The 16,626-nt window shown below is 45.1% G+C and overlaps 1 protein-coding gene across 3 annotated transcripts in view; it reads left to right on the top strand.

Annotated features, from left to right (window-relative positions):
• PLXNC1 (plexin C1) overlaps positions 1-16,626 on the top strand; it is a 142,044-nt gene that overhangs the window by 5,644 nt on the left and 119,774 nt on the right. For all 3 annotated transcript variants that reach the window (XR_013449311.1, XM_036074499.2, XM_036074514.2), the window contains exon 2: positions 13,110-13,250. Coding sequence is in view for 2 of the 3 variants with exons in the window: in XM_036074499.2 (XP_035930392.1) it covers positions 13,110-13,250 (141 nt within the window). In the remaining variant the exon portion in view is untranslated. The remainder of the gene's footprint in view (positions 1-13,109; positions 13,251-16,626) is intronic.

The following is a 16,626-nucleotide window of genomic DNA, read 5'->3' on the forward strand; positions in this document are numbered from 1 at the left end:
CGGAGGTCTCAGCCTGTTAAGTCTGGGTTATAGGCCCTCTTGTCTTTGTTAGCAGCAACAATTAAAAGGCAAGCCCCAGAAGGTCAGGAACCAATAACATTTTGTTCTTTGTTGAACGCAGAGTACCTAGTACAGTACCTGGTGCATAGTTGGGACTTGAGAAATATTTGTGGAATGAATAAATGCAAGGTCTTAGAGCATCACGTTGGAAATGTTTCCTGTGCTTAATGGCAACATTTTCCTGAGTCTGGCCACTTCATACCCCCTTAACCATTGGCTTTTTCTTAATGTCCGATGTGCCAGGACCTCTTTCTTCCTGAGTCCCAGGCTATCAGGTATCCTCCATCCCTCCAGCTCTTCCCAGAAATCCCCATTTATTGGAAGAATCAGGCTTCTGGTCTTACCAATCTGGGAGTTAACTTTGGCCATAGAAACCCAGCATGGTTGGAATTTCCATGGTATAATTTCCTAACATGCATGATCATGCTTTTCAGTGACAGGAGGAAAGGGCTTTATGCTGTAGGCCAATGGTTCTCAAAGCGTATCAGATCAGCATCGCTTGGGAACTTGTAAGAAATGCACATTCTTAGGCCCCACATCAGACTTACTAAATCAGAAACTGAGTGGGTAGTATTTTCATTTTCTTTGGGTAAATACCCAGTATTCCAGTGGAATTACTGGATTCTATGGCAATTCTATTTTTAACTTTTTGAGGGACCTCCATACTGTTTTCCAGAGTGGCTGCACCAGTTTGCATTCCCACCAACAGTGTAGGAGGGTTCCTTTTTCTCCACATCCTCACCAACACCTGTTGTTTCTTGTGTTGATTTTAGCCATTCTGACAGGTGTGAGGTGATACCTCATTGTGGTTTTGATTTGCATTTCCCTGATGACTGATGTTGAGCATCTTTTCATGTCTGTTATACTCCTTATACTCTTCTAATTGCTCAAAGCAAATACCTAGAAAACCTTCTAAAGCCTTTCCGTTTTTGAGCTTGTAGTCTGAGTCTCAAGAACCTAAAGGTCACAGTTTAATGAGCTCTTCCACTCTTGTATACAGCAGTCTATTTGCAATTCATTCCAGGATTGGGGGGGGGATTTCCAGAGTCTTCTACCCTCCTGTACATCAGAACCAGCTCCACATGTTGAAATTCTCTGAGGATCTACTCTTTAGAGCATCAGTCCTCATCCGAATTTCTATCTTAGGCACAGTTGGTTACATGAAACAAACATCTACTGGAGCAAGCTCAAATCAGGGGGTGGAGGTCTTAGTGGAAAGAACTGGTGGAATTCCATGGAAATCTGGGAATAGGAGCAGGACTGTGTAGTGGTTACAGGACAGACTCCAGAGCCAGGTCAACTGGGACCAAAGCTGCCATGTACGAGTTGTGGGACCTTGAGCAAATTACTTAAACTTTCTGTGTCTCAGTTTCTTCATCTATAAATAGGCATCCTATTTGCTTCATAGGATTATTGTCTGGATTAAGGAGTTAATAGGTCTTGGGTAAACACTACCTGACCCATAGTAAATGCTATGTATGTATTTACTATTCTCACCATCAGGATTATTAATAGTAATAGGATGAAGCTTCCTTGATATGGAATTGGAAGGAGGTTCTGGACCCAAGGCAGCTCGAAGAAGCTCAGCAGCAGGAAGTAATAGATACTCATTCTAAGGTTTCACTGTCAACATGACTTAGCATGGCTACTTCCCCTCTGTCCTGCCATCCAATGGCCTCTTCTTCCTCAAACATCTGCCCCTCAAACCCTCCACCTGAATACTGCAGCCTGCTTTGATATCCACTCTACCTCTCAACAGCACTTAACCTTCTGCATTGGCTATCCACTGGCAACAACAATTTGTATTATTTATTCAAATTACCAAGAAAGAGATAGCATTGGGTCCAACTCACCTTTTCACACCAGATTAGAGCCCTAGTTCAGGGTAGGGATTTCTTGTCCTTGGGGCAGGTTGCCTGGCCCAATCAGAAGAAGGGGGGGGTCAACATGGCCCCCAGAAGGTGCAGTGGGCAGTTTCCCTGAGAATGGAATGGTGAAGAGCCCCACTGTGACCACCATGCTGACTACAGTAGCACGGTACCATCTCTACCTCCCTTTAAGCTTCTTGATGTTCTCTGTGTGCCCCGAACATGTGGTGGTACGTGGGTGATAAAGACTGAGGCCTGCTCTGAGGAATCCCAAAGTCTGCTTGTTGCGGGGGGGGGGGGCAATTTGTAGGCGTTATGCGTCTAACCTGTTTGTAGGAGCATGGTAGTATTAAGTTTTTTGTTTTGCTTTTTATGAAATGTGCTCATAGTGGGGTTCTTTTAGTCTTAGTTTTCTGTTTTGGTGAAAATGCTAATTTTTATACTGTCACAAAACTAAATCGAATTGTGACCTTTTACCTCACAGTCTGTGGTTAAGTTTTATATTGGTTTGTCTACCTAATAGTTATAGATACTGTTTTCCTTGGAGGAGTTATGATGAGGATTTGACCCCAGGAATCCCAGTCTCACTCCCCTGGCCAATGCTCTCATGCAGATGTCACCAGACCTTTCCTGTAAAGGTCAGATCATCGATATCTTAGGCTATGCATGCCATTTACAGTCTCTGTTGCATTTGCTCAGCTCTGCTACTATAGTGAGAAAGCAACCGTAGACGATACATAAATGAGCAAATGGGACAGTGTTCTAATAAAACCTTATGTGCACTGAAATCTGAATTTCACATAATTTCCACTTATGAAATATCCTTTTCATTTTTCTTCCCAGACATTTAAAAATGTAAAAACTATTCTTAGCTCCTGGGCCATTCAAAAAAAAAAAAAAAAAACCAAAACCCAAACAGGCGGCAGCCAGATTTGGCCCACAGGTGGGAGTCGCCCATCCTGCCCTGATGGCAAGAGGGAGAGTAAAGCAAGCCCATACAATGCCAGGAGACATGGTGAGAGGTAGCAAAAAGATGCTGTGGAAGCCCTTAGGTGGAGTGTCAGACTCAGCCTGGAAAGATCTCGGAGGCTTCGGGGAGGTGATGTTGGAGCTGTGGAGCTGTGTCTCGAAGCCATGTGGAGGAGGCAAGGAAGGGAGTTCCAGAGAGAGGGGACAGCTTGCGCGCAGGCGGGACGTTGAATAAGCTTGTGAACCGCAGGTAGCTCACCCTGGCTGGGAAGCGTCCAGAAATGAGCATGCAGGGCCAGATGGCCCCAGGCTTAATGAGACAGGCAAAGGCGGCTGGATTTTATCCTGATGGCCAGTCGCTTTCAGACCTTCCAGACCTGGTCCTTACAATCAGTCTTAACCAGGAGCTCCGTATGAGAGAAAGGTTAGTAGATCACCATTGACCTGCTGCTCTGGGTGAGACCACGGCCAAGCGCTGGGACACAGAGGGCGACAGGGGTTAGGAGGTTCCCAGAACCCTGTGGCATGGCCCTCCCCACCCCTGCCTGTCCCTGAGGCATCTCAGAGGAACTTCTAGGATTCTGCCAGACAGGGTGTGAAAACCATAGCCATGGCTGATGGAGGACAAGAGCAGGGCGATATGCAGACGCGATCTGATGGTGTTCTAGAGCGATCGCTCAGAAGAATGGAGAGGCAAAACAGCTGATTAGAAGGATGCTCACCAGTTCAAAGGAACAATTTCTTGAGTTTCTATTACATGCCGAGCACTGTACAAAAATATTTCTGTCAGTGGTAAATAGAAGAGACAACATGTAGCGAATAAAGAAGCTATTTTTATATTGAAATGATAGCTAGCATTTATGGAGCACCTACTGTGTACCAAGTGGTGTTCTAAGCACTTTACCAACATTAACTCATTTAATCCTCACCGCACTTTATGGGGTGGGTAATACTGCTACTTCCATTTCACAGATGGGGAACCAGAGGTACAGGCTGAGGTTGGGACTGCAAATGAGCTTAGTAGGTGCTGGGGAAGGCTCTCTTTAAGAAGGTTGAGTTGACACCGGGAAAAGGAGAAAGGATGGTTGTAGATGTCCCCATGGGGAACTGGGACACGAGCACTCCTTGCACGCTGCACAAGTGCAGGGGCTCACAGGGGAACGAGGTAAGCGTGGCTGAGCACTGGGGAGGTGGTGAGGGAAGAGCATTGGGCGAGGAGGTTGGAGAATGCAGCAATAGCTAGATCCTGTAGGCCTCGCAGGCTGTGGGAAGGAGCGGATGTTTTATTCCTAAAGCACAGAGGAGCCTTGGAAGGGAAGTGAAATGATGGGCATTGCGTCCCTGATAATGAGGTTCTGTGGGGAGTGGATGGGAGGTGGGCCCTGGAGGAAGCAGGAGAAAAGCTGGATGTGCCTTGAGGGGAGTGGCCAGGTCTGTCGTCATAAGACGGTCTCACACCTAGTGGGCCCTCAATAAACATTTGTCAAATGGAAAAGGTGTTCTCCATTTCGTGGAGAAGATTGTGATTCTAGCACAGTGACCTGAGAGCTTCCAAGAAGGGGCGACACTGGAGCTATGTTGATAGGAAGCCAGGTAGCCCAGAGGGAAGGGCATTTCCCTGTGAGGGAATGAAGCCCGATTCCTTGTTGTTCCTCTATCACCCCCCCTCCCCGACCCCCACCTGGTCTTGGAAGAGTCCGCTTGAGAAGCAGTTTCTCAAACACACCAGCTGTTCCTAATCATTGCTCATTGACATCTTCCCGAGGCTCCTTTTTCATCAGTGACCAATCTTAAGAATTGGATTCCAAGTGCTGAGCCTTGCTTCTCTGAGGCAACAGGAGGGGTACATGGCCCGCGAGCAGCCAGAGGTTGTAGGTCAGACTAATGTGGGCAGACTAATGTGGGCAGCAGTATCTCTGTGTCCTCTCCCCCTAGGGCTCCCACCCCCGTGGAGCCCTCGTGCTGTGGACTTCTGTGGAGCCTATAGATCCTTCTCAGAAGAATGGTTTTAGGTGCACAAAATAAAAACAGAATTATAAAATGAACCAGTGATATGGATGCAAAGATATATCAAATTGCTTTTCAATTTGAGATATAGTAAAAAGATTGCTTGATTGATTTGAGAGAGAAAGAGAGCATGCATGCGTGAGTGGGGGGAGGGGCCGAGGGAGAGAATCTCCAAGCAGTCTCCCCGCTGAGCTAGAAGCCAGTCGTGGGACTCGATCTCATGACCCATAAGATCATGACCCATGAGATCGTGACCTAAGCCAAAACCAAGAGTTGGACGTTCAACCGACTGAGCCACCCAGGTGCCCTGAGATGGAGTAATATATCTTAGCACGTTACATTGCAGGATCTAGCAGCAGGAACTCCCGTAATTTCAAAGTAGAGATGAGCATAAATGATATTTTGAGATATCTGAACAACTATAAAATGATATATCTGATTTCTTTTGGTGACAAAGTCACAGGTTCAGTTAATACTACTGTGTCCTGCATTCATAATTAAAGAAAATGCTAAATTTCCGTTGAAGTTAGCTAAAATATAGTTGACCCTTTAACAACACGGGTTTGAACTGTGCAGGTCCACTTGGATTTTTTTTGATAAATACAGTACTGTAAATGTATTTTCCTTATGATTTTCTTAATAACATTTTCTTTGCTCTAGCTTACTTTATCTTAATACAGTATATAATACACACAACATACAAAATATGTGTTAATTGGTAAGGCTTTGGGTCAACAGGTTATTAGTTGTTAAGTTTTGGGGGAGTCAAAAGTTATACACAGATTTTCATTGGCACAAGGGGTTGGCACCCCAACACCTGTGCTGTTCAAGGCTCAGCTGTAAGTTTATTTTTTTTTATCCCTGAATTCTATCCATGAACTGTGGATGCCAATGGAACCCCTACTCAAACCATTCATTTCAGGATGGAGAGAAGGCTCAGACACGTTAAATGATCTGCCTAAAGACTCATAACTCATAAGTGATAGAGCTTGAACTTGAACCCACATTTTTAAACTCTAAATCTCTTGTTCTTTCTATTCTTCCATGCTACTATTATGCTATTTTTATTTTAAAGAGTTAACCCAATGTGAGGCCATGTTCATAAATTATGCTATTCTAATCATGAAAAACCAGTCCAATTATTATTACTATTATCTCTTTTTTTTGGTCAGAGAACAACCTAAAGTACTTTGTTCACATGGTAGGGCCATATTTTCAGTAAACTGACTCTGCCGACTGCCTATGGACTGAGAAGGCAAGAGACCCAGAAACTTTCTCTTACAACTCGTGCATGAACTATGGATATAAAATTTGGAGAAGGCCAAGATGCATGGTAGTAAGAGGTGTGGGGTAATTTAGTATTGCTCCCTAAGGCAGAACCAAGGTCCAGAGTTTACAAGGACAAATTTTGGCTCAACTGCAGAACTCGGTATTGATTAGATCTACTTAGCAATGTACCAAGGTTGCTTGATAAGATATTGACTGAAAGAATTCAAACATTGATCCACGTATTTATTCATGCATTCAATAAACATATATTGACAACCTACTACATATCAGATGCCTAGGTATATGCTGCCTTCAAAGTGCAGAATCAGATAAATGATTGTTAGAGCTTGGAGTCTACCAGGAGACAGAGAATAAATAAAATTGTAAAACAATCTTGAAGGGAAAAGTGGAGTGCTATGATTCATAATAACTGGAGTAGGGATGGAAAGGTCTCTAGTTACATAGTTACATACAATGTGAGGAGGTGACATTGAATTCGAAACCTGAAAGATTAGAAAGATCCAGCCTACAAGGGGAACTAGAAATAGCATGTGCAAAGGCCCTGAGGCAGAAATATGGTAACATGTTAAAAAGTCTGAAAGACAGTCACTGTGGGAACTGAAGTGGAATGGAAGAGAGGAGTGGTGGGAATAAATGTGAAGAAGTCAGCAGGGATGAGCTCAAGTAGGATTTGGGGAGACATTTGGATTTAGTTTGAAGTGTGAGGGGAAGGTGGTAAAGAACTTTAGGCAAGGGAGTAACATCACTTGTTTTATATTTTAAAGGCTCACTCTGACTGCTAGTTGGAGAAAGATTGTAGGTTGAAAGGGAGAGATCAGGAGGCTCTTGCAGTAGATCAGGAGAGAGATGGAGGGTGCTTAGCCTGGACGCTGGCTGTGGAGATGGAGAAGACAGGCAAGACTTTTGGCAAATCCAGCTGAGATTTTTCATATATGGCTGTGGGGAGTGACAGAAAGAGAGGAGCTAGGGTGATTGGTGGTACCTTTCATCATGATGGGGAAGACTAGGGAGGAACAGGGCTGGAGGCAAGAAACATCTAGATAATCGTTTTCCAGCAATTCTGAAACCTTGTGATAGATTCCAGTGGTTCTCAGGAAGGAGGAGGCCATTTACTTGGTATGTAGAGATGTGGGGGAAGGAGCTTTCATACTTAATCAAATGACAGGATGGGGCACTACTGACATTTTATGGACAGGGGTCAGGATGCTAAAAGTCCTGTATCACGCAGGACAGCTCCCATGATAAAGAAATATCCCATCTAGAATGCAAGCAGCTTCCTCATGGGAAAACATTGGTGGACTGAGAGCTTTTCAACTGTAAGAATGTAGAAAAATGCGTTGGTTTTTTTTTTCTCCCCACGCTGTCAGCCATTCATCTTTTTGTGGATTATTTGAGTCAGGTTCTTTTCATAACTAATTGACTGAAATTAGCCTCAAGGAGCAGATGGAGATTTTGATGGGGGAAAGGGTGTAAAGCCGGAAGAAGGAAGGATAAATCTTGGAGAGTGGGACTTTGGTGGTGGGTAGGGCTTCGAGGCTGAAGGACACTGAGGGGTTTGGAGGGAGGAGAGAAGGTAGAAGAGCAAGTGGGAACAGGCAAAATTCAAACTTGACTCTGTTTCCTGTGGTTTCACTGCAAGCTGCCTGATGCCTGCCGGGGTATATGCTGCCCAGCCGTGTCCCTGAACTTCACTTCTCCACCCCTTGTGCACACTTTGAACTTTTCCTTTTGATCATTTGAGTCTCCAGGGTAAATTCTTCCTTCAGATGATCAGAGAGATGCCATAAACTTAGAACCCAAGCAATGTTATATACTCCAGAAGAATAAAGAGAAGCAACAGGAGCCTTAATGGCTAATGAAATCACTAACTTGGGTGAAAAATTGTTCTTTCCATCTCTCTAGCTTAATAAAGATAGTTTTCTACTTATTTTCACACACATGGTTTCATTTGAGCCTCACAACAATGCTAATAAGCAGGGCATATATATTATTAGGTCCATTTTATAGATTTATAGTCCATTGAGGTTCAGAGACTTATCAAAATCAAGCAGCCTATAGGGGACAGAATGGGTGTGTGTGCGTACATGTTCACAGACAGGTCTTGAGTGTAGGGCTCCAACTGAGGTTTCCCAACTGCACGTGGACCCCTGGTAAGTCATAGGAAATGGTGAAGAAACTGTTTCAAAATAAGTATATGCCAAAGGAGAGCAGAATACAAAAGTAATTGCCCAAGAGGCATTTCATCAAGGTGTCAGTAGTTAATAGGCCCCCAGTTGGTACCTTTCCTGGAAAAACCAAATGAGGGAGTCTTTTTAGCACCTTGGGAGTAGAAGACTTGACTCTTGCTGGGTCCCTACCACTTAAGGTCCCACTGTTGTGCACGTTTCCTCCTGCTGTTCCCCTAATAGCTAAAGCGGGGCTGTGAACACCCTGCATAAGGCCTTGATGAGCCAGGCCATCTTTTGCATGGCGGGAGCAGGGCCACAGTGCTACTCAGCTCCGGAGGGTGCCGTTCACCCTAGAATACATGACCGGAGCCCCCTGGAGTTGTGCACTGGAAGTGTTTGTTGTCGATGAAAGGTCGTATAAGGGTGCTGCAAGGATGTCAAGCTGTTTCCCCTTGCGATAGGCCACCACTCCCATACGCACTCCCACACACACATGCACACCAGCGCTCACCCTTCTCAGTAGCCTTGAGACCAGGTGGCTTTTTCCCTCAAACTGAGAAAACTTTCCCTCTTAGGGCTAAGGTGTAGGTGTGACGCTATGGTTAGACATGGCAGGCAGGAGAAGCAGAATGACAACTCTGAGGGAACCAAGAAAGCCCAAAGGGGAGACAAGGTTTAGAGCTAAATCAAGATTGGATTTTGTCATGAAAGGCAGAACTGGCAAAAGCATCATTACAAGGCATTAACCTTGTTATACGCAGACGAACAAGCAGAGGCTGGGATTCAGAAATAAATTACACATAATAAACTAGACAGAATAGGCTGAGAGCAACATTAGCGATTATGCCCTAAGGGGAGAGAAGGGCAAGAGAGGAAAATAGGCCAAAAAAGAAAGAGTAAGAATAATCTCTGGACACAGGGGGCCGACTGCCCATTTCACCCCTTTTTTCGGCTTGACTCCCTAGGTATTAACTTCACTTTTGTGAGGAGGTTTCTCTGAAGGCTGTCTTTCTTTTGTTTTCATTTGCTGAAATGAGCGTAGGAAAGCCACTCAGAGGGCCCCTTTTTCCATTCACAGGGACTTGTCCATTTCTGTGTGTTTCTAGCACAAAAGAATCCATTTCCATTCAGCCAGAGCAGCCCTTGGAGTTTACGTGAGGTCCAGAATGGCTCTTTCCTATTTTCTTCCAGGCTCGCTGTTGTAATTGGCTATACAATCCTGACTGTGGACAAGGTCCTCCACGGTGAGAGGAACAAGCGCTTAGCCAGTCCTTGGTCCCTCGTAGCTGAGGAAAAGCGAGTCTGGTGTCATGTCCAACATGACTCTCATTTCTTGCAGCGACTTGCTTTTGGTTGCAAGTAACAGAAAACCCATTCAACAGCAACTTAAATCATAACATCTGTTGTTAGTAAACGTTTAAAGGTTGGAAGCTGTGCTCCATGGTGTCCTCAAGAACCTAGAGCCTTTCTTTTCCCATGCACCGATTTTAGCATGTTGATTTTCATCCTCCGTCTTGAATTTCATGGGAGGAAAATGGCCACCACCTCTCTGTGCATGGTAGCCTCACACAGCGGATTTCAAAGGGAGCACGTGAGGGGAGAGGGCAGACAGGCTTCTCTCAAGAGCCACTTCTTATCTTGGAGGAGATTTATTCTCAGAAGCCCCTCCAGTGAATTTCCATCTCACTGGCCCAAACTGGACCACATGGCTACCCAGAGCTCAAAGGAGCAGGAAAGCAAATACCTGGCAGTGGGGAATGGGATTACTGTGTGGCTTAGACCAATCATGGTTTCCCAGGTTACCTGGACAAAATCAGGGTTCTCGTGGCAAAGAAGGTGGGAATAACTGCCACAAGTATGGCAGCAACTGTTGGTGTTTTAAAATGAGGTAATGAAAACAAATATGGATCGTGTATTTCTGTGCGCCAAACACTGAGAGCAGGCTAAGCTTCACTGGGGCTTGCCTACTCAGTCATTATCATCACTTCCATTGTGTAGGGGAGTCACAGAGAGGTTAAATAATGTGCACAAAGTGGAAGTGACAGAGCCAGGATTAGGTAAGGTGATAAAATACTCCAAGTAGCACACGATAAGTACCAGCTCGCATGTATCAGCATGTTAGTATTACTATCACTACAGTCTCTTCTTCATAACCCTCCTACCAACCAGGCTTAATCATGAGCCTTATTCACGAATGAGGAAGCCAACCCCCAACAGGGTTACATAAATTGCCCCCGTCAGCCAGTGGGTGAGAACTGAACTTGAATGCAGACCTAAGCTGTCTGACCGCCTAGATCCAGGAGGTTTGTTTATGCCGCTAGCTCCCAAGTTCAGGGCTGTTGATTTCACGGCTCTGCTACTTACCTGAGCTACTGATCCAGGACTTAATCTGGAAAACTACAATTAAGGAATGGTCAGAAGTCAGGGAAGGATGCTGAAAAAGATGGCATGGTAATTTGGAAGCAATTTTTGTCCTTGTGCTATAGCTTTTGAGACACTTTTGGTTTTTTTTGGTTTCTTTTGTTTGGGGTTTCTTTTGTTTTTGTTTTTGTTTTTTTGCTCTAAGCAGAATATCACAAACAGAATATCTCATCCAGCCTCAGCAAAGGCTCCCTGTGATGTCATGGTTCTTGGCTAATCAGAATGGCTACACTTATTAGGCACCTATTGTATGCCAGAGGTAGGCGTACACGGTCCCATTTGGTCCTCGTGGATGAATAATCAACCATCTATAGCCATAACTTTTTCTGTGCCGTGAGATGAGGGAGAATGGAGTCTTCCAGTCAAAGATAGCAGTATTAGAACATTCCAGATGCCCAGACAGATGACACCCAATTCTCTGAGTTAGCCTTTCTGTAATGCTCAAATATTTAATAAGAGTAGTAGGCATGGTCAGCTGATCTTAAGTTTGAACAATTCTGGTTTTATTTTAAAGCAAGATGTGTGGTGTGGTTTTATTATTTTTTTCAGTCTAAAGGTCACCCGATTTTTCTCTTTCTGCTCATAGTCATGAGGCATCCTTATCTAAACAGTGATCTATTGTTCTGGTTCTCAGACCCACAGAGATTTTTACTTCTTTTTTTTTTTTTTAAAGATTTTATTTATTTGACAGAGAGAGAGAGATAGCGAGAGCAGGAACACAAGCAGGGGGAGTGGGAGAGGGAGAAGCAGGCTTCCAGCCTAGCATGGAGCCCGATGCGGGGCTTGATCCCATGACCCTGGGATCATGACCTGAGCCGAACACAGACGCCCCAGATTTTTTCTTCTTAACTTCAATTTTAACAGGACAGTTCCTCATTTTCCCCGACTGCATGTAAAGTATCTAACAGGAAAAAAAATAGTCTCTAATGGGCTTTCCAAAAATCTTCTTAAACTGAGTTCACTATGGAATATTTTATGCAAATAAGTCACTTTCTCTTAGGTTATGACATCTTTCCCTTGAAAAGTGATCATGGCATTGGAGAAATCCTTGCTAGCTTATCTTTTCTTCCCTGCGCAACCTCAACAAAGAAATATAGACGGCACTTTAAAGCCTTTAGGAATCAATTTAGTCCATGAATCCATTTACTTCAGATGTTAATGAAACTTGGTGGGTTTAAAAATAATGAATGTTTAATAAGACATAAATTGAAAGACATAAACACTGTCAGCAATAATATAATGAAGTTAATAAGTCTTAGCCTCTGCCTGCACACCTCCCCTGTCCCCAAACAGGACAATTTTAAGAGTTCCAGTGAGGCTTACTGGAGTTTACTGGCTCTCCCATTGGCTAAGACTTAAATGTGAGTTTGGAAACCTGAGTACGATTGGGAACTGAGCTCTGGCAGATAAAGTATGCTATCACACTGTACTGAGTAGCTGCAGACAGCAACAGCTCTCTCTAGCTCCGTATCTTCCAGAGATTTGTGTAACAAACTCAGTTTCCTGTTGTTGAAGGCAGGAAGCAGCGTGAAGCTCTTCATGCCTTGAACCAAGAAAGACCAAGACATTTTGGTCGACACTCGCTCTGCCCTGGGTTTAAGAGGGGCTTTTATCTAATGATCGGGAGCAAGCATGTGATTATATGTGCTCAATACTGCCGACCATTGAAATGCCTTTGGGTTGGAAGTTGAGCTTTATGTTTCTTCTTCAAGAGCATCAGCACCACATCCAGGCCTTGTGCTTAGTTCCTCTTTAGCTCTGTGGTTCTGTCCTAACCCACCAGCCATGACTATATCTTTCCCTTTTTACCTCTGAATTAATTACCCTGTCTTTGGGCTTTGCATTGCATCAGTCTGGTAAATCCGCAGTCCCTCCTCTCTGCCATCACACCCAATAGGACGGTCTGCCTCACATCTTGGGAAGTGGCTTGTTTAACCTCACAGGAGCCAATCCCTAGCTGAAATAATTTGCAGCAGGATCGTGCAAACCGCCAAGCATGAGATTGTCTCCCTCCCAATTCAGCAGTGGGCTCTTTCTTGGCAATAAAGTGGAACTCGGTTTCATATATCAGCTGGGGGAGTGTTAAGTGGATGGCTAGCTCACTGCTGGCAATCAATACATGTTAATATGTAGTAAACAAATGGCTTTCCATGGGCTGGGCAAGCGTGGTGATCCTGCAGATAAAGGGGCTAAGCGGTTGCTCCTCGGGATCTTGTCTAAGAAAATGTATTTGGGGCTCAAGGAGGATCCTTCCTAGGTGGGCATGAGCGATTACTGTTGTTAAAAATGATCTTTTTTCCATTTGTGCGTTTGTGTGCATGTTCAGAAAGAAGGGGAGCAACCTGAGAGAGTCCAACCAATCGCCTCATCTACCTTGATCCATTCCGACCTGACATCCGTTTATGGCACCGTGGTAATGAACAGGACTGTTTTGTTCTTGGGGACTGGAGATGGCCAGTTACTTAAGGTTGGTTTTCTGTGCCTTCTTCAATGTCAATTTTCATAGTGATCCATTTTGTGCTTTTAAATTTATTTATTTTTATTGTTTCTGGGTTATACACGAGATCATACCAATTGCTTTGTGAACTGCTCAGAGACCCTGAGAAATGACCACAAAGAGGTTTCTGGAAATCTGTATATGTGATGGCCTCCTTAACTGTGTAATGAAACTCCAGCCGTCTCGCTTCCCAGGAGCGTGCAAGTTATCCTCCCTCCCTTACTCATGAGCTGCCTCAGGGAGGTAAATGGGGGTCTGGCCCTCCCCGTCCCTCAGACCACCTTCTTAAGACATTTAACCTTTCGGTTCGTATCTCCTTTGTAATGGAAATGTACAATGCACCTGATTTCTCACAACTTGAAACAGATGAGGGATCATAAGGCTTGAAAAGTAGGAAAAAACAGGTGTTCCTTCCCTCCAGCCTACTTGCCACCCACGGAGGGGTTTTGTTTTCTGCCTTTTGTGCCCACACCATGGAGAGGTTAGAGACCTGAAATCCTCTGAGACTCCCCCTGACTTTTATCTCGGATGACTATTTTTTCCCCACTGTATGGGTATACCACTGGTCGAGTTGGGATTTTTATTCACTGGGGGGCGGGGAGGCAGTGGGAGGGGGAGAAAATAAACTCAGGGATACCTAATGACTTGTCTGAAGTGATAGAGCGGCCAGCCTCTCAATTTCATCAGCAAGTGTTTATTGAACACCTCCTGTGGCCTCCGTCAACATTCGTGGCTGGGAACGGCGCGGTTTCTGTCACCTTAGGCTGATGTTCCTCTGCCTTCCGGTGGCCAGTTGATTTACTGTCAGCTCAGATTCTAAATTGAGTACAAATAGATTTGATTTCTCAACTGATCTCCCATCGACCACTAGCTGTGTGACTGTAGATGAATCGCCTAACCTCTCTGAGCTTCCCTGTCCTCATCTGTAAAAGGAGATTGTGCTAGACAACCCAGAAAACCCCTTTCTCTCCTGAAGGTCTCTAATTCCATCTGCCGTGCACTTAGCCCCCACTCTAGCCAAAACCTATTTGCTTGTCCGCCTGATGTGCCTTGTGTAGTCCAGGCCCCCCCACCTTTGTTCACCCTGTGCCCCATTCCGGGATGGCTTTTTTTCCTCTACTGAATCCTACGTACCTGTGCTTTGGCTCAGCTCACGCTCCCCCTCGTCTTTGAGGCCTCCGAAGCCCAGAGTGATCATGTTTTCCCCTCCTCTGAAATACTCATTAGCCGTCTCATTCTTTTGGCTCATTACAAATATCTTGTTTTGATGCCCAACCTTTTCACTCATGTTTGTCTTGTCTCCCCAACTTGATTTTTTAAGCTTCTCGAGAAGGGGGTCCTGAATCCCCACAGCCTAATACAACGTTCCGTGTCTGGTAGGCATTTGATTTAATCTGTTTTCTTTGGAGGAAACCCAGTAACATATGGGAGGGAGTTTGTTTGTATACACATTCTTTTAAAATATACATTGATCATCTTTCCTGTTGCATTAGCCTGATTTCCTCGGGAAAGGTAAACACCCATCAGTCATTCTACACAAGTCGCTTGGAGCCGTGCGGTGACATCCGTGGCTCAGGCAGATTGGGCCCATTTCACCTGACCGAGGAAGTGGCCATCAATCCTTCCCGGGCCTCCTCGCCAATTATCTCTTCAGATTGAGGATATTCCTCATGAGTTTTGTGACAAGAACACAGTTTCCCCAAAGCTGAGCCAAACAAATGGCTACATGGTAAATTGGAGGTGAAGGAACCTCGGCTGTCGATTGTTCCCTGGGGGACGGCCTGGTTTCGCCCGTCCTGTTGGCTCCCCCCAGGAGGTGGTGTGTAGCTGGCCAGTTTGCAGTGACGGTTTGTGGCGCCAGACGGCTGGGGCCCTCGAGCTGCCGAGAGAGAGGTAGCTGACTGAAGCGTGGCTTTCCTCAGTGTCTGTGTGGGCTACGCCTTCCTAAGCTGTCCCTGCCACCTTGGTTTCAGAATCCAAATAACATGGGCAGGTTGGTTTTTGGGTTTATTTTGTGACTGCGGACATTTGTGCATTGTTTCCCTTGTGCCTGTCACTCTACGTGTTCTAGCTAATTCCGTCCAATCCATGACGCTGTGAGGTAGTTATAGACTAGGCCCGTTTTACCGATAAGGGAAGGGAGGCCCAGAGAACACGGATGTTTTGCCCAAGATACACAGGGCAGAGCAGAGATTTGAACCTGGTGTGACTCCAGAGTCTGCACTAATATCCCCTGAGCTACACTGAGTTTGTAATCTCTGCCCCAACCACTGTCTGAGGGTTCCCTGGGGAGAATGGGAAGCATGTTGATAGGGATCCATGGAGGGGTGGTGGCAGTGGAACCCATGCTCCTAGGCTGTCAGTCAGGGTTTTTAGAAGCTCTGGGAAGAATCCCAGCTCTAGAAGGAGGCAGACCATCTGACTGAAGGGATACCTGAATGGCATGAAAACTTCCTGGGAGCTAAGCCCTGCTCCCAGCTTCACTCAGGAAGGTCCCTTCCCTCAGGAGGAAGTTGTGAGGGAAAAATCTGAACTGACTTGGCCCCACCAGGCTCCCTAGACCAGCCCAGTAATTCCCAAGCCTTCCCCATGTATCCTGTGTGCAGATTCTTGGAGGCAGCCTGTGAAATTACCCAGAGTCCCAAGCCCCAGGATTGTGTCGATGATTGGGAAGGCACAGATAATCCCCGAATCCCTTTATTCAAATACTTCAAGCTTCTCCCTCGCCAGACTTGTCACCAGAACTGTTAGAAAAGATGAACATTGATAGACACAAGCTTGGCTTCTTAAGCCACAGAGTGGAGGTACTAATGAGCAACGAAAAACAAAACCCAACCCAAGGCAGCCTGTGGGAGCAGGAGAAGAAAGAAGGCTTGGATCACCCACAGCCTGACTCATCAGTATCCCAGTGATCAAGAGTTGGCAGCATTCTGACAGACGCCAAGCACTGTAATATAAGCCTGGTTGGATGAGGGACAGGAAGCAGCAGTTGGGGGCCAATTGCTGGTTTTTTGTTTTTGTTTTTGTTTTTTTTACCACTACACACACACACACTCACACTCACACACACACTCTGACTTAAGTCTCTGAAAAACCTCATGGAATTTTAGCATAGTTTGGTGCAGTTTTAAACCTCAGGTTATTTAAATAATTTTTTCTTATCACAAAAGTAATACATGTTCCTAGAGAAAGTTACAAAGTAACAGGGGGTGAGGAGAAAACAGAAAAAAACCCACCCCTAGTTCTGTTATGCAGAGGCAACTGATGACAGCATTTTAGATTTTTTTTTTTTGCACAGTTGAGGTCAGACTCTATCCAGTTCTGCACCCATTTTTTTCCTTTAGTT

The sequence above is a fragment of the Halichoerus grypus genome, chromosome 6, assembly GCF_964656455.1.
Source record: "Halichoerus grypus chromosome 6, mHalGry1.hap1.1, whole genome shotgun sequence".
In the NCBI taxonomy this organism is placed as follows: domain Eukaryota; kingdom Metazoa; phylum Chordata; class Mammalia; order Carnivora; family Phocidae; genus Halichoerus; species Halichoerus grypus.